We start from the raw sequence: 27149 nt of genomic DNA, 5'->3' as shown, positions 1-27149 counted from the left end.
CGATGCCTCTGTCAGAATGAGGAGACGATTTGTTGGTTGCGACCTCATAATGCGATGCTCAAGGTTCGGGGTTAGGGAGCGAAAAGGGAAAGGGAGGCCATTGGCGTCATGGTAACAGCAGTTGAGGAACAATTGTTGTCATGGCTACAAGAGACGCTCACTGGAGGACTTCATCAACTGAGCATTAACAAATGATTTGGACTCTTGCTGCAACAACTAATGTTTTAATAGAATTTTTATGATGAAATTTCTCCACATATCTGAGTGACAGGTGGTGAACCAAGCCTGTATAACTGATAGGAGTATTACTGAGGCCAAGTACTGACTTAAGACACGCAGGCATTTGTTTCACCACATTTCTGAAATGTGACAGCAGCTTAAAATATTTTCTCTGTTTTTACATCGTTTCATTTTCTCCTTATGATCCCTTAATGAGAGACAGAGAGGAAAGTAAACGCTTTATGGAATCTAATGAAATCCACATTGTTTCCTACTGTTCATCATATTTTCACATGCAGCTCATTAGCAGCAGATCACACGCATCATTTTTCCATGAATGACTTAACTCTCCCCTTTTCCTTTTCAGTTGTGTGACTGAATCTCTGCGCTGCCACACGACAACACACACACATACACACAAAACCCCTTCTGTTAATCCTTATAGAAAAAGTGTGAGTTAAAGCTGGTGTGTGTGTGTGTGTGTGTCATTGTTCCCAGTGTGAGGATTGCTTGTGCAGCCAAGGCTTAACTTTTGTGCTGAGTAACTATGTGACCAAAATCTGACCTGAGACCATTAATATGTGTGTGTGTGTGTGTGTGTGTGTGTGTGTGTGTGTGTGTGTGTGTGTGTGTGTGTGTGTGTGTGTGTGTGTGTGTGTGTGCGTGGGTGTGTGTGTGTGGGTGGGTGGGTGTAGACCACTTGCTGAATGGACAGGATGTGTCTGACTTCATGTTGGGCTATCTAGTCAACTGAACGCTCTGTGTGGTTGTAAGTATGTGCAGGGGTGTGTGTGTGTGTGTGTGTGTGTGTGTGTGTGTGTGTGTGTGTGTGTGTGTGTGTGTGTGTGTGTGTGTGTGTGTGTGTGAATGTGTGTTTGTGTGACAAGTGATGTTCTTGCTTCGTAGGCGGAAACGACAGCAGCTTGATTTGGGAATAATGATAAAATAAACATTACTTATTTTTAGCTACAGCCTTGTTGGTCAATATCTCTGCCACATAGTTCAGGACTGAGCCAGAAAGACACTCAGAGCACAAACCTCCACCAACAGCCCCCGCAAGAAACCACATATTAAAATCACTAGATCTGATATTTTATTTGGATCTGCACCAAACTCATAAATATCAGTCCCTTAAAGTCTCCCAAAAATCTTGAAAAATGCTGTATCTAGTAATGTTAAAGAAACTTCTTGGATTCATTCGTCCCCTCATCTGTATCCTCACCTAAATGTAATTGATTCTTCCTTTGGTGAAGTCTCACTCCTCCACAAAACACCACGGAAATCGGTAGAGTAGTTATTTTTTGCGTCATAACAGACAGGGATGAAAACTTAATTTCCCTGACAAAGATTAAAAACCTCAATAAGAGATTGACGGCCGTGAGATTGAGTTTAGACACTGAGGATCCTCAGCTGATGAGTAAAGACTTCCTGTGACTCTTCATCATCAGTGTGTTAATTAGTGAGGTTCACCTGTGCTGCAAAGATGGATTCTGTCTCCCCCGGGTTCCAAGCCTTTTATGTATTGTATATTTTTACCATATTGTTACAGGGTTGGTATCGGTCTTCTCATCTCACTTTGCGCCTGAAAGCAAGTAAACTTAGTTTTCAAAAGTTTCTTACTCACTTCTTCACACCTCAGTAAACAGATTCATAACTTTTCAACCACAGTCTGTTTGGATTTACCAACTTTGTATTCTATATATGTGCACCTATAATAAATGTGCATGTTCTGAATATGCACACGTGAGGAGTCAAATAAATTCCACAGATGCAAATTTCAGTTTGTATTCCTGCCGTCTGGAAAATTATCAGAACGTTGTACAATAAACAACCTCAGCCTCGGGAGTCGCTCTCTCTCTCTCTCTATTCAAAGAGCTCAATCAATCTTTTCCCAGCTTTCTTCATTGAAGGGTGTGGAGAGGCTGGGGAGGAATAGCAAAAGGGAAAGAGGAAGGAAATCATGCAGGTCTCAAGCGACTCCTGCAAACTACAGTCTCCAGCTGCACTGTTGTTTGTGCCTGCTCAGACTTTACATGTCGCCTCGAGGGGTGAGTTACACACCTGACGACACCTCCCACCTTCTCTCTCTGCGTCTCTGTCCTGCAGCCTGTGCTCACTCTGCTTGTGTCTTTGTATGTGTCTGTTTCAGTCTGTCCCCACCTCTCACTCAAGGACGGCTTCATCTGCAGCTACACATCCAGGACGAGCCCACGCAAATTTTAACCAACCTGTGTTCTTGTAAAATGATCTGTGGCCATGTATCAGTGTCCAGACACATCACAATAACACAATCTAGTTTTAATACACTGTGTTTCAGTCACCTGACGTTCAACAACCCACCATGAGTGTGAAAGCTGTGCTGAGCGGGAAATAAAGTTCGTTAATGGCTCGTGTGAGTATAGGATTGCCAGTTAGTGATGGATTGGCCGACACAAAGAAAATATCACATTACACACTCTTGACAGGGCAAACAGTTGGGGTAGGAGAAGGCACACACACATACACACTCAGACACACACTAACACACTCACACAGCCGCTTTGATACACTTGTATACACATAAAAGGCTCATATGCACATGCCTTTGGTGGGGAGAGAGATTTTTACTCACATACACAAAGTGCAGGTGCACACGCAGGAGACACACGCATGCACGTACATGCACATGTAAATGTTCTCTTTTGTTCTCTGATCGCAAAGCCGGACAAATTATTCTCCTCTGACCAATCACATCTTCCTAACGTGGCAGAGAGCCAATAGAACAGCTTGTTCACAAAGTGTAAAAGTGTTTGAATAGACACAACTGTGGCCTGCGGAGACCCACATCAGATGATATTCAACACACACACACACACACACACACAAGTGTCACTGATAAAATGTGCATAATTTTCAAACTGTTGCCTCTGCAAAAGGTTTACTGATAGCAAGGTGTTACTCGTGTGTGTGTGTGTGTGTGTGTGTGTGTGTGTGTGTGTGTGTGTGTGTGTGTGTGTGTGTGTGTGTGTGTGTGTGTGTGTGTGTGTGTGTGTGTGTGTGTGTGTGTGTGTGTGTGTGTGTAGAGATAAAACGTCACATACACACACAGTCACACAAACGCAGGCTACTTTCCATTGCATTTGCATTCCCATGTCTGATTGTTTCTGGAATAACTGAATCAACAGCGTCCCCCAGTGGCAACAGTCGTTTTCATCTCAAGTAATTGCCCAAGGTTTTTGAACTATAAATATAGTTAATAATAATTTTCAATATAATCCAAATGTATTGTAATATATTGTTCATGTATGTTGTTCACAGATTTTATTCAGTGTTCTTATTATGTCAACTTGATAATTTGACAAATATGAACAGACTGAAAACACCTATTTTATCTTAATTTTTGTTGTGTTTTGTTGTTATTTTGAAATAAACACGAACAAATACATATATACAAAACACACAAAACACACAAACAATAAAAAACAAAAGGCCTCACAGTAATTCATACTTCTATTGTAAGAATTAATTCAATATGGCGCCAAAAAACTGTCAAATTTCAGATATAAGTCTGTATATTTCCTCACAGTTATGTTTGTTAATATTTATTTAAAGTCTATTATTGTTTCCAGAGGTTCGGCTCCTCTCGGGGAGTCTCGTGCTGCGCGCTCCCGGAACCATAGAAGGGGGAAGACATTAACGGTGGGACACCGGTGTAACGATGGCAGACGTACCAGATAATGCTCCTGAACGTGAGTTTCTTAAAAGTTACATTTATATTAAATGTAAATCAGATTTAAACTGATCAAGACTTGTTTACATCCAATGTGTTTGAATCACTTTACGATGAAGCGGTTAGAAACATTCATGTGATTGTGTTTTTAAAACCTCTCTGTGTTACTGTCAACAACACGAACTAAATATTCATGTTTGTTTACTTCATGATTCTCACACCCGGAAGTGCCGGGCTGATCTGTTTCATTTAGAAAATGAATAATAAATCGTTTGTTGAATGATGAAGTTCAGTGACGCACTTTTTAGTGTTTTTTCTCACAGCCAGTAATTAAATTAACGTCAATGGATTAAACCCGTTGAATAAATTGCTCATTTGAGAAGTTAGCAGCTCTGGATTATTGTGTATTCGTAATGAAACGTCACAGGGACATTTTTTTTGCTGAGTCACACAACCGTCAGTGTCCAGAGTCCATGTGGATGAAGACCACGTTTCTCTGTGACTCAGCACATTTCATCCATCAGTTATCTGGTTTCTTCTCTTTTAAATCAGCGTTGTTAAAGTCATCTCATTCATCTGTGACTTGTGCCACGTTTTATTCACGTTCCCCCAGAATTTGTCACGAGAGGTCCAAGAGAAATAGTTAAACCGCAGACTTTACCCTATACCCTTGGGCCTCAGGAGGTTCACTCACCAGAGGGTCAGCGGTTCAATCCCAGTCTCCTCCATTCTGCACACAAAAGTGTCCTTAAAAACATCCTGAACCCCAAATTGCCCCTGACAGCTGTGTGATTGGTAGAGAAACTGCTGCACGTGGACTTATAATTGGTGCAAAACAGCTCGGCACCTGTGAATGAAAATGGACTTTGCACCTGTAGAAAGGAATTTGTAGTTGAATTTGGAGTCGCAGAGTAAAAGGTAGTGGTTGCGAACTCAAACAACACAACAGCTACACCTTCTCAAACTCCTCACAACAGGTCACAAATTAACAAACTCCTGCTAATGGTTTGCAACCAGTGCTGCAGCAGATGTGTTGGAAAAAACACATTCACACACCAGTAAGAAAGAATGTGAAGTAATGGACGAATCTGACGCTACGAGTTACAAATGCTTTCTTTACATACGTGTCTGATTAGTTTATAATTATTTGATAAATACTCTCATGTTTATCGTTCATTTCTTTCAGATTGCCCAGGCACATCAAGTGAGCAGGCAGGAAAGTCTTCGTCATGTGAGGGCTGCCCCAACCAGAGTCTGTGCGCTTCAGGAGCCACCAAGGCCCCAGACCCCGGTAAGACTCTTATCACCTCTCCAAGTCCAACATATCGGATTAGTGGTGGATTGTAATTCTAGGGACTCATGGTCATCTCTGATTAAAAAATAACCAGCTCACCCTCCTCCCGTCTCTCAGCCATAGCAGAGATAGGGTTGAAGATGTCGACGGTCAAACACAAGATCCTGGTTTTGTCGGGGAAAGGAGGAGTGGGGAAGAGCACGTTCAGCGCCCACCTGGCCCACGCTCTGGCCAGCGACAGCGCAAAGGAGGTAAGATTTAGAAATCCTCTCAGTGCCACTAGAGGTCACTGCAGACACGGTTTAACCATATACAATCTAAGGGTTTCAAATCACATTATTGATTTCTGTAAAGTTACCTCCCACCATTTCTAGTCTTATTAAGATGATTCTTTAACATTACATTTACAAGACACACCTGCATGAAGAAAGTCACAAATATTGGTTTGTTCTCTCTCCTCCTTGTGTTTTTATTAGGTCGCCCTGCTGGATGTAGATATCTGTGGTCCATCCATTCCAAGGATGATGGGCTTGGAGGGAGAACAAGTAAGTGGAGGTCAATAATAAATATTGTTATTAAATATAATAATCACAAATCAGTGCAGAGTGTGTGTAAATCTTGTTTTGTGTGCAGGTTCACCAGAGCGGCTCAGGCTGGTCTCCTGTGGTGAGTCTGTTCAAACAATTCAATTCACTTCAGGCTGCTTGTGTTTGATTCAGAATCATTATGCACATTGTAAATACTGTGTGTGTGTGTGTGTGTGTGTGTGTGTGTGTGTGTGTGTGTGTGTGTGTGTGTGTGTGTGTGTGTGTGTGTGTGTGTGTGTGTGTGTGTGTGTGTGTGTGTGTGTGTGTGTGTGTGTGTGTGTGTGTGTGTGTGTGTGGACGAGGCTGAAGTCTGACACTCTGTCAACTTACCTGTTTGATCTACAAACTTCACAGCACTTTCTATTTCTCCCTATTTTCTATTGGTATTCAGGAGCCACACTTTTTAAAAGTCAAACCTGAACACGACAACACACACAGGATACTGATCACAGCAGTGATGTGCTGTCATGTTGGATAAAACAGTTTTGTTGTGTTGTTTCCTTTTTGCTGCTAAAGTAAAAACTTTCCGTGGATATTTTTTTTTATGTCGACTGGGTCTGTTTCAGTATGTGGACGACAACCTGGCGGTCATGTCTATCGGCTTCCTGCTCAGTAGCCCTGATGATGCTGTGATCTGGAGAGGACCCAAGAAGAATGGTGTGTGTGTGTGTGTGTGTGTGTGTGTGTGTGTGTGTGTGTGTGTGTGTGTGTGTGTGTGTGTGTGTGTGTGTGTGTGTGTGTGTGTGTGTGTGTGTGTGTGTGTGTGTGTGTGTGTGTGTGTGAGAATTAGTTTGAGTTTCCCAACATGTCGCTCCACTGTAACCTGTGTCCATGTCCATCAGGGATGATCAAGCAGTTTTTGAGGGACGTTGACTGGGGGGAGTTGGATTACCTCATCGTGGACACACCCCCCGGCACCTCTGATGAGCACCTGTCAATAGTCCAGTACCTCAGCTCCACCCACGTCGATGGGGCCGTCATCATCACCACACCACAGGTACGCACTCAAACATACCAGGACTCACACAGGCTCACACTTACTGATAAACTGATTTCTTTTTAATTATTTAATTCATTATTTATTCTTCCATGGCTTAATTCTTTCCATCTATAAAAGAAATGCTTTCCATTAGTTGAACGCTGGGGTTCGGAGTCCGTACATGAAACAGAATTACAGACACAAAACAAAACTGTGTGGAAACCAGACATTGTTCGCTCCCCCGGCGCCTCTTCCTCCCTCTCTCCATTGGCTGTGCTCGTTCTTGTGAGGGGCACTTCTCTCTTTAACTCTCTGTGGACCTGTCGCTCAGGCTGTGTTGTGCATGAGAGGGAAGTGTGGCACATGAAAGCAGGTTTGAATACCAACAGGTCTCAAAGAGGTCTCAGAGAAACGCTGCTTTCTCAGTTATCTTCTTCTTTAACTTGATTTCCAACTGAATGAATCTCAACCACCTGGAGCTGTCAGTTTAGCCGTTGGTTTTAATATGACTAATGATAGAAAGTGAAATTAAAAACTATAATGAGATTAACCGGCAACAAATGACATCTGACAGTGGAATTCACAGTGTGTGCTACATTTGCATTAGGATTTAACCTCTCTACTAAACATGATAGATTTGTGTCCATTCATTTACTCAAAGATTGTCTGTATGTGTCTTAATCCTTGTGGATTTGTAAAGTGTGATGATTGTATTTCTATTTTATTATTCTACTGTAATACTACTTAGGTTTAGTTGTAATGTCTGTAAATACAAAAGAATATATCCATCAATCACAACAGAGGAAAAGCACAGTTGCAGAAGGAGAGAGGACTAATTTTGAAAGTTCGTTATCTAGTGAAGTTGTGTGTGTTGTAGGCCGTGATCTTATTTTATCTCTACTGGAAATCACCTCACTCCCCGACCACTGCCACCAGTCTCTCTCTCTCTCTCTCTACGTTACCAACCTCTGTTAAGGGTGTGCACACCGAACACAGCCAGATTCTTTTGTATCTGCGTCTCCCGCACAAAAGGGCCTGTAACATGAAGATACTAAAACTAATTTCCAACTGTCACAAGAGTTCGGGCTAAAGAAAAGGAATTTCAAAACAAATCTTTCAATAGATCTAAATACCTCATCCCTTTACACTGTTTGTTGATGCTGCTTCTGCTCTTGGTTCAGACCCCCACCTTTTTCTGATGGTTAAAGAAGCTGGGCAAAAAGCAGTAGAATCATTTCCTCATTCCTTCTGCTCTCTTTGAACCACGACTAACCAGTTCAGATCTGGGAAGTACCCGAGGAAAGAAATCCGTCTGTTTACAGACCTTTAATCTCTTGATATAAAAGAGTTCTTGTTTTTTTTAAAGTTAAACATTCCAACACATTTAAATTTGGGAGTTAATCAAACACCTTTTCTCATAGTTTCACTGATAGCTGGGGTGGGGGAAGGAAAACAGTTTTCCGTAGAGATAAGCATCTGCTTATCTCTACTGTCTACTGCCGCGTCCCTCACCCTCCTCTCCCTCACCCTCCTCTCTTCTGTACCATGCTCTAGGAGGTGTCGTTGCAGGATGTGCGGAAGGAGATCAGATTTTGTCAGAAGGTCAAGCTTCCGATCATCGGAGTGGTGGAGAACATGAGCGGCTTCGTCTGTCCTAAATGCAAGGTCACTGACGGCTGCATGTAACAGCTCCACACACGAGCAATCCAACTGAATACGATACACAGTACCAGTGCATTCACGTGCTCCTCGGAAGGTCCCGTTCCTGAGTTGTGAAGTCATTGCTCTGATTTTGGTGTGTCCAGGTGCTTTGAAGTCAGAATTGTGGAAAAAGCTTGGAGGCTGTAAAGAGTGTTTAGAGCATTTAAACAACACCTGAACACCTGTTTTAATTATTTGTATAATAATGACGAGCGTATCAAATCCTTTAACGGGAGCATGTAGGTGTGCTGATGTCGTTGAGTCTCTTTAGAATCTGAAAATACATCCGTTAACTTTGATTTCTCTGTGTCGTGTCTCTTGCAGAACACGTCACAAATCTTCCCTCCCACAAGTGGAGGTGCTGAGCAAATGTGTGCGGATCTAAATCTACCTCTGTTGGGAAAGGTCCCTCTAGACCCGAGGATAGCACGGAGCTGCGACGAGGGCAAATCTTTCCTCAGCGAAGTACCTGACTCTCCTGCTGCTAAAGTCTTACAGAGCATTGTGCAGAGTGAGTGTTTTCAGGATCTCACACACACACACACACACACACACACACACACACAAACACAAACATATATGTCCCATTTTTCCACCTCTTTCATCATATTGTGGACATTTGGATCGATTCCTCAGAAAGGAAGTCAAGACGCACAAACAGACGCACCAACATATTTTAGCTTCCAGTGAAGTCTCACTTTTTTGATGACTGGGTGGTTTACTTGATGGCCAATTCCAGATTAAATGTAATGAAAGAAGAAGTGCTCTCGTCAAAAAACGGGAACCAGTCGTATAAACGGGAAGAAAGATGTTTGTATCAAAGTTGTATAACTTTTACAAACTACTTGAAGCATGAGATTAAATGTGAAGAATCAAATGTGGTTTGTGTAACAGTTTACTCACTCGGGACTCACGCACACTGATTTCTGAGAAATATTTGTGTCCTTGGAAATCTTCATCGATATTAGCACTTCGTCATCCTCACGCTCCTCTCGCCTCTGCTCCGCCAGGTATCCAGGACTACTGCTCCAGTCATGTGACAGAGGAGCCGGGCGCCACCTGAAGACTCGCTGTGCTAAAGGGAAGCCTAGAAGATCAAAGCTCGTCCCGGTGTCATCATCAACGTCTTTGTAATTCACGACAGTCGGCAGCTTTGATATTAGTTTGGTGAGCGGCTCAAAGAAGCACTTAGGCCCGATTTTGAATATTGATTCTTGAATTACAAGTCGTTCCTACTATAGAGGTAAAACTCTATTAAAAACAAAAACAGGTCATGAATACAATCGGCTAAATAATTTCCTACAACAGCTGGGCATTGTAGTTTATTACTGAACATTACTCTAACAGTTTATTTATTCAGCTATAAATTACTCGAGTGGGTATTTACTGCAGCGGAATAGTGTTTATAGGTTTGACTCGAAATAACCTACAGTGCTAAATGATACTATTAGAGGAACATGTCACCCAGTGCAACTATGTGGGTTAATGTACACATTTGTAATAGAGGAATAAAATGGATTGAATCTTGATTGATTTTGATCATTTCATGAGATTTTTTTTACATAAAAAAAAAAAAAGTGGAATATCGCCACATTTATCCTTAAGTGAATTAAAGTGCAGGCGGGGGAACTGTGCAGTGCCTGAGGCCCGTTCTGGTACAATCGCATGTGAACACTTTTTACAAGATGAAAAGATAAAAACTCGTGACTGTGTTTGGGGAAGTTAAACCTTTTGATTGTGTTTTAATTGGAGCCATTTTGACATTTAACCGTGAGAACATTTTGCTTTGTTTGTGGGTCCACTGGTTCTCACTGTCCCTGGTTTCAGTGAAGCCATAGTAAGCAGGAAGAGAGAGTTAAATCATGACACAGTGATTTGGTCACATGTAGTTTACCAGTCGACCAAATCTTCTAAATACCGAGCACAAAATCGTCAGGTTCAAATTGAAGCCACTCATTTGACTTTGCTTCCTCAGTGATTGTTGGTTTTGTTTTTAACCAGCACCTTCTTCAGTTGACATCACATTCAGTCACAATCTGCTGTTCCTCATTTAAAGTAAATATACACATGCATATCATGTGAGTCCTTCTTTTGAATTATTGTGTGATTACTATGATGATTTGTCAAAAATGCTTTTTGTGTGATGTCTGTACACGTGTTAACTGATTTCCAAAATAAATGACCAAACATGAAATGGCCTTTAGTGATTTCTCTGTTAAATTTACTGAACCTTTACTGCAGGTTGATTTATTTTACCTGTTTAGAAATTTAGGACTCCTTGAGAAAACCATGTTAATAGTGAGAACTGTGGAGTTTTTACTATTCCACCTGTCCGTCACTAGCAGCTCACCTTTATTCACTGTGTGGTACAGGTGTGGTTTTGCGGAAGTCAAACAAAGCGTGGTGAATAGTGGTTAGAGCTGAGGCATGTGATTTCTGGATAAACCAGTTCCGGGAACTGACAGATCAGGTAGATGCAGACAGTTCAGATTGATTCACTCCCCGTGGGACCAAGGTGAATGTGAATTGGTGTCTTATATGTTCGTGACTGCAAACAAGTAAATGTGAAAGGAAATGTAACATGGTGACGGAGCCAAGTGGCCATTAATACCATCAGACATGATTAATGCCAAATAAACAACTGTAGGGATTTTATAAGATGATGAAAGTGTGAAACTGATCATTTCTCTTTGAGTGAGCATGTCACCTCACGTCTTAGTAATAATGACATCACAATGTAAAAGTCTCTTTCACATTCAACATCAACAAAAAACTGTCCAGACGTGTATCAACCACACAAACACCTCAATCCTTCAATGTGAAAGCCTCGGGAATCTCTGTCAGTAGCTGTCTCTCTTGCTGGACCTCAATCTCCAGGACATCGTTCCCATGACCCAGTTCTGGCCGAGGAGGCTCTGGACGGAGCTCTGACATGGCCTTCACCTGTGCTGAGATCCAAGACCTGCAGGAGGGTTTGGTGGAGGAGAGAATTGCCGAATCCAACAAGGGATGATAAAAGAATCGATGAGGGGATTTCAGAGGAGAAGGTGTGGTTAGAGAAAGTAGAAGAGGCAGCGCTGGGACAGACAATGGGGGATGTTCTAGTTCCTTTTATGACTGAGTGGCTGTGCAGCACATGAAAACACAAGCACGATGCCCTGATGCGAAGTTGGAAGTGAAAACAGAGCTTAGAGTTGCGTGCAGGACGCTGGATTTGTACAACTTGGAGAATACGGACTCAAGCTTGACACTGGATACACGGGGAGCCGCTGACTCAATGAAAGGCCTCTGTTATTCTGCATCCGACAGCATAACGACGACTGGAGTGAACATGGAGCCCTTCAGTGTCTCTGGAGCGGCAGGAAATGCTTCACCTGTTGAGGCCTGCGCAGACAACATCACAGCCACCTGTCTGGAGGACCACCTCTGTGTCCGTTGTGTCGCTGACGGGACGACACACACAACAGACGACCTGATGTGTGTGAGTGGAGACGCACAGTGGGGCACGGATGCTGGATTTGCAGATGTGGCACATTTGTTTTTAACCTGTTCTGCAAAAGACTCTCCTACTAAAGCACAGGATTACTCATCTTACTCAGAAATGGATCAGAGCATGACGTTAGACAACTTAGAACAAATCTTAAGGACAGATTTCTACGAGGAGGATGAGGATGAGGGGAGAGTGGGTTCACACTGGGGTAAGTTTGTACTCTGTAGGCCTCTGATCAAGTCGCCTATTTTAATCCTGCTTTGCTTCATACACTTTTTTATGTAAATTGATTTTCTTCTTCCTCCTGCTCACTTCCATAACCTCCCATTTACATAAAATATCGGAGGTTGTAGAAATACCATCAAAGCCTTGAGTCTACTTGCATTCGGGCACCACTGTGCTCGGAGAAAAGCTTTTTGCTGCCCAGGATTTTAAGGTGCTTTCCGACACCTTTCACTTGCTTGCGACATCAGCTCCATATCTTCTATGAGATACGTTGTGGCTTTCATAACTACAGCAGACAAACCAGTATTCTAATTGTGCCAGGGCTGGGTTTGGTAGTTAGGGTGCACATTACCTTCACTTTCACTTTGAGTGGAGGCAAAGCTGCAGGGATGTGGAGCCGACAAACATCCACCCCTGAAGACTGGCTAGACAGACGATACACCGATGATTAACAATTGACCTCATAGAACTTGATAGATCAAAGTCAACAAGGACATCTCCACAGATAATACAGAGACAATTTAAAGCTGATTACAATATTATTTCCCTTTATAAGATTTTATATGATAAATTATAAAAACAAAGAAGTCAGAAAATGACATCATGTATAGTTAAAAAAGTGCATTTTTCAAGGTATCTCTGCATCCCGCAGGACAAAAGACAGGACCTGCAGTTTATATATATATATATATATATATATATATATATATTTAGAAAATGAATCTATGATCATATGGTATGAAGGAGGCCATAATGACGTCATCTATCCGAAACCGAGCGTGTTGCCTGAGGCCGGCGTCAGAGCTCGGATCAGGAAATCAGAGGTGTTTCACAGCAGCCTCAGCTAAGCGTCCCTGATGGCGCACTCAGGCGAAGTGAAAGTAAAAGATCACTGGCAGACAGAGCAGGTTGTGCGCACTTGCTGTGGAAGTGGACGGGTCATGTGAGGACATACAGTACGAAGTGGTTGATGTCCCGGGAGTTTATCACACATTGGATCCTCAGCAGGAGTTCCGCGGATCTGAGCATCTTCCAGGGAGGCTGCCCCGGCAGGTAGGAGTTATCCGGGCTCCGGTGCACCATCTTGGGCATGTTTATCCAAAGTGCGCACGTGTGGGTAGGAAAAAGATGTCGGTGGTTTCTCCTGCAACCACATTTATTTGATGTTTGTGAGTCATCTTGTGATTATTATGTTATTTCATTTAATTATGCATACACATAATAATAGGAGGTGTTGTTTATTGCCTGCATAATTAGGTGATGAGCAATAACAAAAGGAAATCTTCAAAAAAAAAAAAATCCCTTTCATTAGTTCTACTAATGACGAAAACTACAAATGAGTTTTAATCTATGTCCTATAACTATAATATCATTGTGTGAATTTACGCGTGCGTGATCTCCATTACGCGCGTGTTTAACTTGGCTTAATGTGTAAAATGTTGCGTGAGCTGTGACTGAGACGAGGGGGCTGTTGTCAGGGGAAGTTAGAGACATTGTATTTTGGGGGACTTCCAGGAGACTAAAAGTAAGTCTGCTCTGGCTGCCGACTTCTTCCATGTGCGTAAACGTGTGTGAACATCGCCACAATTCTCTCCTTGACTATGAGGGTTTTGTTTTTTAAGACTTTTCTATTGCGCTCCTGCAATGTTTCTCTCGCTGGCCGCCAGTATGTGCTCATGGGTGTTTGTGTTTGCTTGTGAGTTATAACAATATGTAATAAACACTTTTCTTAACAAAGTAGCAAAGTGCCAAACAGAAAGAAAGAATGGAAATGAGGGAGCAGCAATCAAAGCAAAAGCAAGATGACCATGTGATTAAACAAAGGGGAAGGAAATACAGTCACACACCAAAAATAACATAATAATTAAATAATTAAATAATTAAATAAAACACACAACATTCATTGAAGCTTTGCAATAATAAACGTTTCAGGAAAACTTTTACTCTAATAACAACGGCCCAGTCACCAGATGGGAACTGGGAATAAGCAGAACTCCATTCACTGATTCAAGTGGCTGTTCTTATCATTTATTACTTTAAAAGTGATTAAGTAGAATTTTTAAATCAATGTTACAGGCAATAAGTGCAAATTGACAAGTTTTCGGGGGGGAATGTGTTCACTTTTCTATTTTTCATTGAGGTTTCTTGCTGAGTGCCAAACGTTTTTTGGTCAAGGAAAGGAATTTATTATGAAGTGAGCAAAATTTGTAGGACTAATGATTATTACCTGAGAGACTCACTGGAAAGTGTTAGCAGAACTAACATCTAACACCACCGAGGTAATGGTTGAGAGGAAGCATCTGTATTTTGAACAGAAGTGGGCAACAAATATTACTGTATTAGCGACAGAACCAAAAACATGTGGTGTTGTTTTTAAGTTTGCAAGTTCCTCATCACTGAGGCTTTTTGTTTTGTGTGTTATCAAGCGTGAAGGTCAAAATAACACAAGCACCTGGCGCACGTTCTTTGTTTTATGAAGTTATCTATCAACAGTTAGCTGAAGTTAGTTATCAACTTTGTAGATTAACAAAGAGCAAAGCTAAGTAGAGATGTGAGTTCAAAGGTTTCGCAGTTGGTGTCTGTACTGAGCGATCTCTGTCTGTGTGTCATCAGGTGCCAAGATGCTTGAAGTAGATCAGGACCCACATGACTTTGGAGATCTACCAGGTTGGTCTTGTTTGACTTTTAACTACCAGTCTGAAAGCAGTTTCCCTCATAAAACGACTGGAGCGTCACAAATACATGAACTATTTAAGCGCCTTTAAGAAGCCATAAAAGATCGGAGATATTAGAAATACGAGACGCTCCTGCAGCTTTTTCCTTGCTTAATCCATTATATGATGGTGTCATTAATCACTTTAGCGTCTAATAAATGATGCAAACTTGCAAGATACTTTTTAACAGTAGTAGTTTTAACATTACATCTTTCCCACCAGCAACAATCAGACCAATCTGAATACAAATACGATAGCATTTCAAATCCAAAATGTAGATCTGATGGTTGCATACATTGCAACATAAAATTGCATCACAGTCAAATCATGGATGTTGATGAGGAACGAGGAAGAACCTCACAGGCACCAAGTGTGCAGCCGTGCCCTTTTTATTACATCTATTCGTCCTGGTAGCGGCACAACCAGGTCAGGTGCAGATTAATAGAGAAGCAGCACAGGTACCAGGACACTGGAGGCCTCAACAAGCTTAGAGTAGCAACCTAAAGCTTGTTCTGCACCTCCTGGTCTCCTCCTGGTCATTCGGGCCTGGTACCATACTGAGGAACAATGGGACAGTGATCTAGAACAACTTAAAACCATTATAAGTAAGAGAGAGAACACCACCAGACAAAAAAATCACACAACTTCAAAGGTTTGTGAAATTGAAACGATATATGACTCATATCCAAACTGATTCTGATTCTTTGTGTTTTAGATGATTTATCTGAATTCCTCGACGATGAATACCTATTGGGTAAGTTGCAAACAATGCAAATCAAGTATGAATTTAAAGAAGATCTAGTGTCCGATTCCCTTTAATGCGTTTTCTTACCAACAGGCACAGACGTTTTCTTTGGTGATCCGTGGTTTAATCCTGAGGAACTCACCAACTTCAGTAAGAATCTCTTCTCTTCTCTTCTTTTCCGACTACTGATACATGGTTGAAGACAATGACTGACAATAAAGGAGAAAAAGAAAAGGCCCAAACATCGTCACGATAGATAGGGTTAGGGTATTTTACATCCACACATTGAAAACTGTAGATGAAGAAATGCGCGTTCTAACTGACAGTTTTCTATATATCATCAAAGAATCTAAATCCTCAAAAGGTGTTGAAGCCACGTCTAAAGGGGAAGTCACACATATCAGCTACTGCAGGGTCTTTACATGTAGACACAAGAAAAACACAGATCCCCTAATGGAGAGATCAACACTACATCACATATCAAGAAGATAACCCTTTCATCACATGTTTCAAACGTCAATTACTTGGGTTTAGGCTCCTAAAAAGCTCAGAAGAAGAACAAATGTGTGTGTGTGTGTGTTTGTGTGTTTGTGTGTGTGTGTGTGTGTGTGTGTGTGTGTGTGTGTGTGTGTGTGTGTGTGTGTGTGTGTGTGTGTGTGTGTGTGTGTGTGTGTGTGTAAATACATATCAGGAGAAAATGTTCTGTTCAGCAATGAGGAATTAAAACAAAAGAGTTGAGAAACAATCTTTCTCAGTGATGTCACATTAGCTCTAAATTTTCACTTCCGCTTCCCAGTCTTTCGAGACATTTATAGATTCACCGTCATGGTTTTTTTAAAAGATCAGTACTGAAATTAGAAAAACAACCATTTCTAGTTATCGTGTCTGCTTCACTGAATCTTTGACTTCCTCCCTCGTGCACCTCAGATGATGTCGCTGTTCTGCCAGAGCAGCCGTGCACCGGCGGCCACCAGCAGGGGCAGACGGACCAATTCACCGGCATACAAAACAAAAGGAGAAAAAGACAGAGAGGTAGATAAAGAGTCACTAGAACCTACACTGCAACTCAGTGTCTTCTGGGATTGCAGCCACAAACATCCTCAAGTCTGAATTACAAAACCTTTTTTTCTATTGTTCCCATGTCCAGTTCCTCGGTCACAGCGGTGCACTGATGAGAAGAAACCACCGTCCACACCAAAAAGACACAGAGCAGCAGGTGACCTCCCCAGACTGTTATCTGAGATATCTGAGATATCTGGTTTAAAATCTTTGACTCTAAATCATTTATTATTTCCTTGTTTTTGTTAAACCTCTTATTTTGGTGAGCACAAGGTGAACAAAAAACCAGGTTTGGACATTATCAGAATGTTGCTTGTGATTGTTTTTCCAGGCGCCGACGTGGAGGCAAAGCTCAGTCCTGCAGAGGCAGCGAACCCAACCACCACTCCCACAAGATTCCTTCACCTCCAACCCCCCATTCATTTCATCACCATCCCAGACTCTAAAGGATATCAGCTCATCCCGAATGTGAGGCTCTCCCCTCCGGTTATTAGACTTCGACTCCCCAGTGCAGCCGCTACACCCACATACATATTAGGTGAGTTAAATATTCACACACACTTGAGTCTAAATCCCTCTAGCGTATTTGTTGACATTGTGTGTGTAGTAACCCTGTAACAATCTTTTTAAATGTTTAATAATTAAAATAAAGTTGTCTAATATTACTTTTCTTAATTTATATACATACGTTTTTCCCGAAAGAAATTCTGTCCTAGGACTTTTCAATTTTAATGATGCATTTGAGGATGTAGCAGTAGAGACTGGGAGTCTCATGATTGTCTATGAATTTATTGCACATGTGCTGATATTACATGTTCTAATCCCTGTTTCTAATATAGTTCCTTCTGCCTCAACACCCTGCAAACCCCAACTGCAGCCGCTCTCCCCGGGTGAGTCAAAAAACTCTAAAAGAGTCAGTGTCATTGTTGTGGTTCCACATTTATATCTTAATGTAGCAGCCACTCTTTGCTAACCACTGTGTTATCTTGTGTTTGCAGTGGATGCTGCAGTGGTGCCTGTCCAAATGAGCTCGTCACCACCAGGATCCCTGTCGGACACCGCTAGCAGAGCAATGTCTCCCCCTCATACCTCGATCTCCTCCAGAAGTGTGTACCGGTACCTGTTTCAATTTCCTCATGTGTGCTCAACGCTGCAGAAGTATTTCAATTGTAAATATTGTGACTTTTTGTATATTTCAGACACTTCCTCATCTAACGAATCACCTCCTCCTCAGTCTTCCACTGTCCTTGATATTCCAGGTAAATTCCCACAGGGTTTTAATCCTCTCTCCTTCGTTGATGGAGCTGCAGCTTGGCATTCACAGTTGTTCTTGTTTTTCAGAGAGTGTAAAAGACTACATTCAGAAAGTCAAAGCCCACATGAGTCTAACATGCCCAGCTATAGAGGAGGGTGTTAGTCTGACCTCTCATTACGTGGATGTGCAAGTGAGCCAGAGAGAGACCTTTCGCTCGGGAAAGAACGCGAACAGAGTCCTGGACAAGGAGCTCATCATCACGGGAGATACGGATCGACAAAACAGCTTGTTGGGGCATAGTCAGGTAAGAGGATCACTTTTAGCTCGCAGATGCATGGTCATCATCTAGTCACATGCTTTTATGTAGCTGAAAAAAACATTTTAAGATTTAGCTGAAATCACAGGTTGCAGCTCACTTCATGTGGATCTTTCTCCTCTCAGATCTTCGGAGACTCAAATGGACATAACCTCAAACGATACATAGTGCTGCTTGGCAATGCGGGCATGGGAAAAACCACCCTGATCAGGAAGCTGTGCCTTGACTGGTCCACAGACTGCATCCTACAGTTTGACTTTGTCTTCTTATTAGATGGCAAAACTCTCGCTTTGAAAAACCCCATCTACAGCCTTCAGACCCTTTTATTAAACCTCTCCTCCTTTGCCACTTCTTGCACGAACCCCGAGGAAGTGTACGTGCAAATCCTTGCGGCCTCCAAGCGCGTGCTCATCATTTTCGACGGCTTTGACGAGCTGCGAGACTACGAAGTTCTACTCCAGACTCAAGAGAAAGACGTGATAACATCTCTGCAGAAAGACAGTAAAGCGGAGGCCTACACTGTAAGACAGCTATTCTCTGCCATCCTTCAGAGGGTCCTTCTTCCAGGATGCACTCTTCTGCTCAGTACACGACCGAGGGGCTCGGCCAACCAGCTCCTCCGTCGGGCAGACAGCTTTCTGGAGGTATGTGGCTTTACTCCCACCGATGTAGAAGCATACTTGTCCCAGTACTTCACTGACCCGGCCCTCAGAGCCACTGCTTTGGACTACTTAAAAAACTGCAGCTATCTACATCTCCTCTGCTGGAATCCCGGACTATGTCGGTTGGTGTGCCTGGTGTTGGAACAGTCCAAAACTTTGGACCTCCTACCGAGAACTTTAACCGGGCTCTGCCATCAAGTGCTTCGTTTGAAAATGGAAAAGCACTGTAAGGCCACAGACTCACAGCCTGACGTTAAAACACAAACACCCCTGCAATCTGAAGAAGAAACACAAACACAAATCTCAGGTAATAATCAATTGAACGTGTGTCACAAAAACACTCCAGTCCGTAAGTCCAGAGCACGAGTTTACACTTGTACTCGCTCGAGCAACCAAAGAGCGAGGCGGGCAAAAAAGCAGGTGACAGAGGGGAGTGAAGTGGACGAGGAGGAGATGGAGAGTGTGGGAAGGGAGGTGGATAGAACAGAGGAGAGAGAGCTGCTGTCCCAGCTGAGCTCTTTGGCGTGGGAGGGGGTCAAAGCCAACTCGTCCATCCTTCCCAAGGGGCGGACCTTATCTGCCCGACACAAGGCTTTTGGCCTCGGGACAGGACTCCTCCTCTGTCATCCCCTGAGGAAGCAGCTGGGTTTCTCAAGTGATGAGGGGGGAGGAGGAGGAGAGGACCCAAAAGACATGGGAGGAGGAGAGAAACCAGACGGAAACAGAGACGGAGGGAAAACAGAGATTGAAAACGTTGATGAAGGCCACATCCTGTTGTGGGCCAGTCCCTTCCTTCAGAGCTACTTGGCAGGAGTCCACCTTTCTTTTTCCAGGTAAAAACAAACTTAACCAATTTTATGTCGCTTTCCGCTCATTTCCTCAACTCTCCTTGACATTCATTGTTCTAGCCTGACTCAGCCTGACTCACTGTATGTTTCCACAGGACTGTATCAGAGCGCACTTTCCTCCAGAACCTTCCTTTCCACTCAGGTCCGAAGGGACGTCGCCGCCCTCAAAGAGAGGAATTCCAGCTGACTCAGCGATTTGCCGTCGGCCTCCTCTTCCACAACAGCGCAGAGCTGCAGAGCCTCCACTCACACACAAAGGCAGCCTTCAGGGATATGGTGGTCAACAGACAGGCTCTAGTGACAAAGCACCTCAAAAGTCTTTCTCACGGTGACCTGAGTCCCGCCCAGGTCCTGGAGGCGTGTCACTATGTATATGAAGCAAGTTTCACATCATTTGGTGATGGGAGCAGAGGCAACGCACGGTTGGTCGCTCACCTGGCAGCGAGTCTTCCAGAGGTCTTGTCATTTCACGGAGTTCGACTCAACCCTCCGGACGTGTTCACTGTGCAGAACATACTTGAAGGAGGTGGAGGTTTCAGCTTGGATCTGGGGGATTCTGGGATTGGGGTTTCTGGACTGAGAGCGCTGGTGGGGCTCAACAACGTCAACTCGTACAGGTACTGATTACAGTCCACATGTCAAAGATCTGCTAGGAGTTTTTCATTGTCCAGTCATTGCAGAACAAAAATCCTAATAAGATGGGTTTAGCTTTGGATTTCTGTGCATTCAAATTGTTGGGCATGGGGTAAAAAGTCATCAACAAAGCTGATAAAAACCTGTGTCTGCTGCAGAGTCAGTCAACCTGTTAGTGACACCTGGTTGTTTTATTCCCATTGCAGACAAAAGCCAGATGTTAGTGGGTTTTTGACCTGTGGAAAGGGGCTGTAGTTAATGTTCCATCAATACAAATGTCAAACCCTTTGAAACTGACCCCCCCCACCACCCACCCACCCACAGGGCGTGCATTGCTGATGTTATCGCCCTATGGGAGCAGCTGGAGCGGAGTGGGGAGGAGGGGCTCCTGCGAGGGGCGGTGTCCAAGTTCAAGATCCACCCTCTGAAAATCACACAGCTGCGTCATGTGGACCACCTGGCACAGCTGGTGAACATACATGTGCACAGGAGGCTGTCGAGCAGGTAGTTCCCCGCCCCCCCACACACACACACACACACACAGATGCACCCAATTGTACTTCCCCTGACATCTGTGTGGTTTTTTGTGTAGTTGCACCGATTCAGACTCCATCTTGGCAGACGGAGTACCAGCTGTCCGAGAGCTACACAAGCTGGAGTTTGAGTAAGACATGACATTTGAGTGCATGATGATGATGACGATGATGATGATGACGATGATGATGATGATGATGATGATAATGATGATGATGATGCGTGTCCCTCTAGGCTTGGCCCAGACAGAGGTCCCCTGGGTCTCTCCAAGCTGTGGGAGCTCCTGCCAGCTCTACGTAACCTACAGCACTTAGAGTAAATACACACCCTCACTCCCTCTGTGCCTCCACCTCTTTGTGTTTGTGTGTCTGTTTGTGGTGTCTGACTCTCTCTCTTTCCTCCGTCAGTCTGGAGAACAGTAAGATCGGGGACGAGGGATCCGAGAGGTTGGCTGATGCTTTAGAGTCACTCTGTTCCCTGGAGATTCTGAAGTAAGTACAACTTCTCAGCCCCTTTTCCCTCCAGTTTTCATCCGGCTGAGGGGATATAAAAAGCTCAATATTTAAACATTTGAATACAGTAAGATCTTTATGTGTGTGTGTGAAACTGAGCTTATTCTCTCTCCCACTGGTTTCTAGTGTGTCTCAGAATTGCATCGGAGACCACGGGCTGAAGAAACTGGCAACCACCCTCGGGTATCTGCCCAAACTGCACTGTTTGAGGTAAACACCCACATTGACCTGCTGCACCTGCACAACAATAACCACACTGACACACACAGACTTTCACTTCCTTCCTCCACCCTCTTTTTTTCCAGTCTCTACAGTAACGTGATTTCTGACGAAGGGGCAGAGGGTTTAGCAGCTATCCTCCCACACATGGCGTCTCTCACTGACCTTGAGTAAGTCCCCCCGCCTCGTGTTTTCTTTAGACATTTACAGAAACTGTGTGTATTCATACGGAGGCTGAATTCACATTTCAAAGGCTCCTTCAAATGCAGCCGACAAATGAATCCTTTCATTCCCGAGCAACAAAGGCTCGTAGGAGTGGATCTTTCTCTGGGTTTACCTTTCCCAGGATTCATTGCGCTTGGGTGTCAAACTGTTTTTCAAAGAGATAATGTCAGCGGCAAGCGATGGGGCCAAAACTTCCGATGCTTACACTTTTAAACTGAACAGCTAATCGTACACATCTTAAAGAACCAAGGGGAGTTCCAGTTTTCTGGTCGTGTACCACTGCCACATAGACTGTGAAGGCTGAATACAGACTCAGCTCATATGTATCTCCAACTGTGGGTGTCTCATACAAACAAGGAGTAGCTATTATTTAATTGGTGAGAAAATAGAAACTGCGCTGTGTGTTTTGTATTTGTTATGTGAGTTTCGTCAAACATTCAGTGCAGCAGAAAACGAGGACCTGCTGGAATATGATTTGATGAATGAAGTGGTCTGCAGAGAGATCAGAGGGGGGATTTTAGAAGTGACCATTAAAATCTACATTTGCTTTGTTGGACAGTGTGAAGTACAACAAGCTGACAGACGTCGGAGCGCAATGCCTCGGAGCCAGTCTGAGAAACTGTCAAAAAATAAAGACTTTAAGGTGAGAAGTCCCTGTTTGAGTTGTTTCGCTCACCTCAGGATGTGGAACCAGTGTATTCCATACGGAGTGTTTGAGCGTCTTCAGCAGCAAGACGGTCGCATCCTCTGGCATTAAAACAACATGAAACCTCTTTGTGACACGGCTGTGAGTTTTCTGTCATGCATCACGATACACACGTTTCTAAAGCATGAATGCTTAAGAGACAATGGAGAGAGGATTCTTTGCTGCTTTATTAAGAAATGCAAGTCCTTTATAAGATGACGTTAGGTCTTAGATGGAAAGTGCTGCAGCTATGGAGAAATTCCAGAAATACATTTGCACCTTGATGTTTGTCTAGTTTTTTACATCAGTTACTGTATGTTTTTCTTCTGATGTCGTTGCCTAAATGTTGTAAAGAGTTTTTTTCTATTTGTGTTTTTGTGTAAATTATATATTTGTTGATACTCTTTCTGTGGCTGTAAAATATAAATAGCTTCACAATCATCTGACACTTGAATGTACATTTTGTCAATTGTGTTTTCATTTCAAACCTTGGATACAATTTTTTCGACAGCAGCCCTTCCAGAGTTTGACTAAATTAATGAATGAATAAACTAAAATGGAAATTCAGTCTGATTATGAAGCTTGTTTCATGTGTAAATGACTGCAATTTCCATTAATACAAAGGTAAAATACAAACATCTCTACATGACTCGCATCTGTAAATAGTTATATATCATATCAGGTGTCAGTTGTCAATCACAGACATTTAATAAAGAGCATCTTCTTCATACAAATCTAAAAAAAAAACATCTTAACATCATCCTGTGTGACTTTCTGAGGTTTTTCCATTAACAAGCTGATGTTGCTCTCTGGTGTCCTCTGCTGGACAAACGCTGACAGGACAACAACACAGCACGTGGCTACCAGTCACCAGTTCGAATCCCTTCCTCTGACGCAGGAGCATCTAAACACACTCATCTAAAAAGAATGAAGGAGGCAAGAAGCTGGCATTCGCTCAGTTTATTAAACAGACACCGTGGCAAAATTTGACCCTGCTATGATCCATTGCTTATTATAACGTGTGCAGGTCTGCAGATGTGAGGGAGGGAACAAGCACTGGTTGTGTTTGGATGATGATGATGACGGCATCCGACAAACTGACCTGTCACAGTCCTGATTGATACGTTAAACACTGAGCAGATGTGTTGATCAGAGCCTGAACAACACAGCCTGGTATCATGGCACGAACCGTCTTTCACCTGTGATTAAGAAACACTTTCCACACAAAACAAGACTCCTTCCCATCTTCACTTGCTGATTCCCCAGTAGAGGGAGTGACATCAAGATTCAACTCACTCATCTATTGACAATACGCATTAGTTTAACAAAAATATATTATCATTATTGGCCTGTTAATGTCGCCCATTTCCAGCATGATGGAGATTGATTAAATACTTTCTTGAGTTAAATATTCACTATTAATCGACAGGAAGCCCTTACCGGATTCTATCTGAGCAGTTTCCATTAACATGGGTTTGTATTATTCAAAGAATATTGGTATCCTGAGCCTTAGTGTCGGGTTTCTGAAGATTTTTTATCTTTTATCAAAAAAATAGAGTTCATATGGACAAACTGATGGACGGACAAATAAAAATGCAAATGTAACGATACATTATAAATTGCTTAACGGCAGCCATAGTCCAAAAGATTATAATAATTTGGTTATTAGCCATCACTGATTCGTACCAGTTGATCTGTTGGAGTATTATCTGCATGTGCACTTATTTTGAAAAGGTCTGAAATGGTCAGCTCACACTAGCGCCATGATGATTATACACAATTTGTTTATTCTGGACAGTATTTTGCCAGAAAACACTGGTTGCACTGTACTTGTGTTAATTCTCTGGGCTTTACTGCCCCAAGGTGGTTTTCTTCTTCCCCTCCACAATGAAATCCAGCTGATAGATGGAGTAACTACCTGATTCTGTACGTTATCTCATATGTTTAACTATTAAACTCCCCCGTTGCTTGAATCCAGTTTATTATTGCTGCCGAGAATATACATTTTATGAACTGGATTCTATATTCGTAACAAAGAAAGTGCGATAAAACTGAATTTGACAACTAAAATAAACAACACAACCAATGTCATCCTTCTGAGTCTCGTGTGTCTAACGAATCTGTAACATTATATGAACATGTCAAATATCTGAAACACTTCTTTTAAGTTGGAGGTTTCAGTCCTTGACAATCATACTGATATCATTTTGGCATGTTTGGCCATTTGTCATAACTAATCTATTACAGTTAATTGTTTTCTGGTCAATTAAATTTGCCACAATAATTTAATGTACCATAGGTTAACACAAGACGTACTGAGATGCTTTTCTTCATAACAGTGAAGACTGTGACACGTGCAGGGCCGTGATCCTGATTTATAAGTGAGCTTAAAGAGTTAAGAGCTCTCCAACAGATACAACCTATAGTTGCACAGCCTGTGTCACTGTGAGTGTCAGTGTGCCCAGAGTTCCTAACTGTGCTCCTGAGAGTGTGCACATCCCTGAAGCACACATACAGTATGATTGGCCTCAAACGACACATTTTAAATTATTCTTCAAGGATGAGTGAGCCTGCAAAGCAGCAACATGTTTTCTGACAATGTAAAAGGACAAAAGGGTAAAGCAAGTCGTTCTGCGAGTGATTAAGTATGCGACAGATGTACAGTGCACATCGTTTTCTGCACGTTGCCACTTCCTCTGAGATTTCTTACTGTGAAGCACGTCACACTGTGGCTTTTGGTGGCAAGTGAATATAATCATTTCCTTCTGCAGTCAGCCACCGGATCTTGCACAGCCTGGATAAGTGATGGGTGTAAATGCCAGGTTGCTGGATCTGGACTGGCAGCGACGCAGCCAAACTGAAACATGCTCCACATGTCAGATAACATTCAGTTTTGCAGCACATTCTGCTAGCGTGTCCTCTTTCACTGTGTCCCCAGCAATGGACACAGATTCCAACGTGAACTCCCTGATGTCCGACTCGATGTCGATTGTTTTTTTTAGAATGGTCGCAGACTGACTGGCAGCTGATCCGGTGCAGATTCCTCGGGACAGTCATGACACGGCCGGCGGTGCTTTAGCTCTTCCTCGGGCTACCTTCTTTTGAGCCGAGACAACCTGGAGACATGGACGCACAATTTCAAAAATATGCACTGAAAAAGGCAAAATTAGATATATAATGTACAGACTATTGTGTTTGGTTCTTTGTTTAAATGTTCTTCTCTCTTTCTATATCTATGACATTGCTGTTGTTGCATCGCTGCGCTGACCTGTCCTTGTCCAGCACTTTTCATTGTGCCACTGACCCTGTGTTAACTTGCATATGACAAATAAAACTTGAAACTAGTCGCATTTCAAAGTTGTTGCTGTTTCCCCAAGTATGTTAATCCCTTTGTTATATCTCAGTGTTGCGTTCACATCATGAAACGTGTAACTTCTGCTCTGCTTTGCTTACTTCTTAACTGATGTGTCTGTGTGAGACAAAGGCAACGGCAGCATCAGATTTGTTCCCCGCATCACTGAGCAGGAAGAGTTCAGCCTGGACCTCTTCATCACCACCACCACGATGATGATGATGATGGTGGTGATGACCTCCTTCGGGACCAGCCCGTCACTCCAGGTAGCCCTCGAACACATCCAGCTCCGTGTCCGTGTCGTAGGGGACGGAGGCCGGGTCGGACAGCACCCCGAGGTCCACCAGCGCCTGGTCCATGTCCTCGGGCAGGAACACTATCCCCACGTTCAGGACGATGTACTCCATCAGGAAGGCATAGTACAGGATCAGCACGTTCACGAAGAACAGGCCCAGATAAAACATATAGGGGAGATCGTCCAGGAGCGATTCCACTGAATCTAGCTGGGCATAAATTTGGTTTGTCATAGAAGAGAAAGGCAGCCACTGGTTTGGGTTCGTCTTGCTTGGGGGGGAGGAGGTGGATTCCGGGTTGCTGGGAAATCAGTCTGAGGGGCTGATGGGGCTGGGGGCGTCCATTTTGGCAGCTATCTCATCTGTAGGGGTCCAGAGGAAAACAGCAAGGAACACGTCCATAGCTCATAACAACAACCAGTCTCAGACCACCACGTTAGCTAGCTCAACGCATTCTTTGCTAGCTTGGCTAACGGCTAAAAACAGAAGCATGTGGAGCTAGCATAAACAAACGCGGACACTTCTGTGCGTTGCGTGTTCGAGCTGCTGTTCTTCTTCTTCTTCACTAACCTGCGCTGTGGGAAAAACCTGTGGAAACACAGCCTGAACGTCCTTTTCCGACATTTCTGTCAAAACATTCCCCCCGACACCTGAAGCCTCGGCCGCCGATTGGCCCAGCGCTCACACCGCTCCCCTGTCATTGGCCCGTGCGAGTGTCAATCAACACTCGGGGCGTGTCGCGGGCTTTAACCGTCACCGCTGAACACCGGAAGTGAACGTTGTAGTTTTCTCCCCACCTCGCTCTTCTGTGTTTTCAACCGTCTCCCGCGGGAGGGAAGAACTACAACTCCCGGGGAAGCCGCCCCCAACCGAGGCTGAGAGGAAATGCCCCT

The 27149-nt window shown here is 43.3% G+C and overlaps 3 protein-coding genes across 5 annotated transcripts; 2 read left to right on the top strand and 1 right to left on the bottom strand.

Annotated features, from left to right (window-relative positions):
• The first annotated feature begins 2494 nt into the window (after positions 1 to 2494).
• nubp1 (nucleotide binding protein 1 (MinD homolog, E. coli)) lies at positions 2495 to 10683 on the top strand. The gene is made up of 11 exons (XM_035181393.2): positions 2495 to 2611; positions 3828 to 3947; positions 5115 to 5219; positions 5340 to 5473; positions 5699 to 5767; positions 5856 to 5888; positions 6376 to 6466; positions 6652 to 6806; positions 8343 to 8453; positions 8814 to 9000; positions 9500 to 10683. Exons 2-11 carry the CDS (start codon positions 3917 to 3919, stop codon positions 9550 to 9552), a joined length of 969 nt encoding a protein of 322 aa, XP_035037284.1. The 5' UTR covers positions 2495 to 2611; positions 3828 to 3916; the 3' UTR covers positions 9553 to 10683.
• Positions 10684 to 11623: 940 nt separating this feature from the next.
• ciita (class II, major histocompatibility complex, transactivator) lies at positions 11624 to 23052 on the top strand. 3 transcript variants are annotated; one of them, XM_035181600.2, is made up of 21 exons: positions 11624 to 12187; positions 14818 to 14871; positions 15634 to 15672; positions 15757 to 15813; positions 16591 to 16695; positions 16811 to 16879; positions 17054 to 17260; positions 17562 to 17612; positions 17721 to 17828; positions 17922 to 17981; positions 18064 to 18281; positions 18419 to 19788; positions 19899 to 20420; positions 20761 to 20940; positions 21029 to 21100; positions 21205 to 21285; positions 21378 to 21461; positions 21609 to 21692; positions 21788 to 21871; positions 22486 to 22569; positions 22608 to 23052. In XM_035181600.2, exons 1-21 carry the CDS (start codon positions 11626 to 11628, stop codon positions 22681 to 22683), a joined length of 4167 nt encoding a protein of 1388 aa, XP_035037491.2. In that variant the 5' UTR covers positions 11624 to 11625; the 3' UTR covers positions 22684 to 23052. The 3 variants fall into 3 exon arrangements, with proteins under 3 accessions (XP_035037491.2, XP_035037490.2, XP_035037492.2); XM_035181599.2 differs by having other exon boundaries at positions 17721 to 17981; XM_035181601.2 differs by lacking the exon at positions 11624 to 12187 and adding an exon at positions 13077 to 13257 and having other exon boundaries at positions 17721 to 17981.
• Positions 23053 to 23556: 504 nt separating this feature from the next.
• On the bottom strand, positions 23557 to 26977 carry dexi (Dexi homolog (mouse)). The gene is made up of 2 exons (XM_035181609.2): positions 26065 to 26977; positions 23557 to 25727 (listed from the first exon to the last, which is right to left on the bottom strand). The coding sequence occupies exon 1, from the start codon at positions 26488 to 26490 to the stop codon at positions 26221 to 26223; it is 270 nt and encodes an 89-aa protein (XP_035037500.1). The 5' UTR covers positions 26491 to 26977; the 3' UTR covers positions 23557 to 25727; positions 26065 to 26220.
• Positions 26978 to 27149: the final 172 nt, after the last annotated feature.

This window comes from Hippoglossus stenolepis, chromosome 16 (assembly GCF_022539355.2).
Source record: "Hippoglossus stenolepis isolate QCI-W04-F060 chromosome 16, HSTE1.2, whole genome shotgun sequence".
In the NCBI taxonomy this organism is placed as follows: Eukaryota; Metazoa; Chordata; class Actinopteri; order Pleuronectiformes; family Pleuronectidae; genus Hippoglossus; species Hippoglossus stenolepis.
The sequence above is the reverse complement of the archived record's forward strand: the minus strand, read 5'-3'. Positions and strand labels throughout refer to the sequence as shown.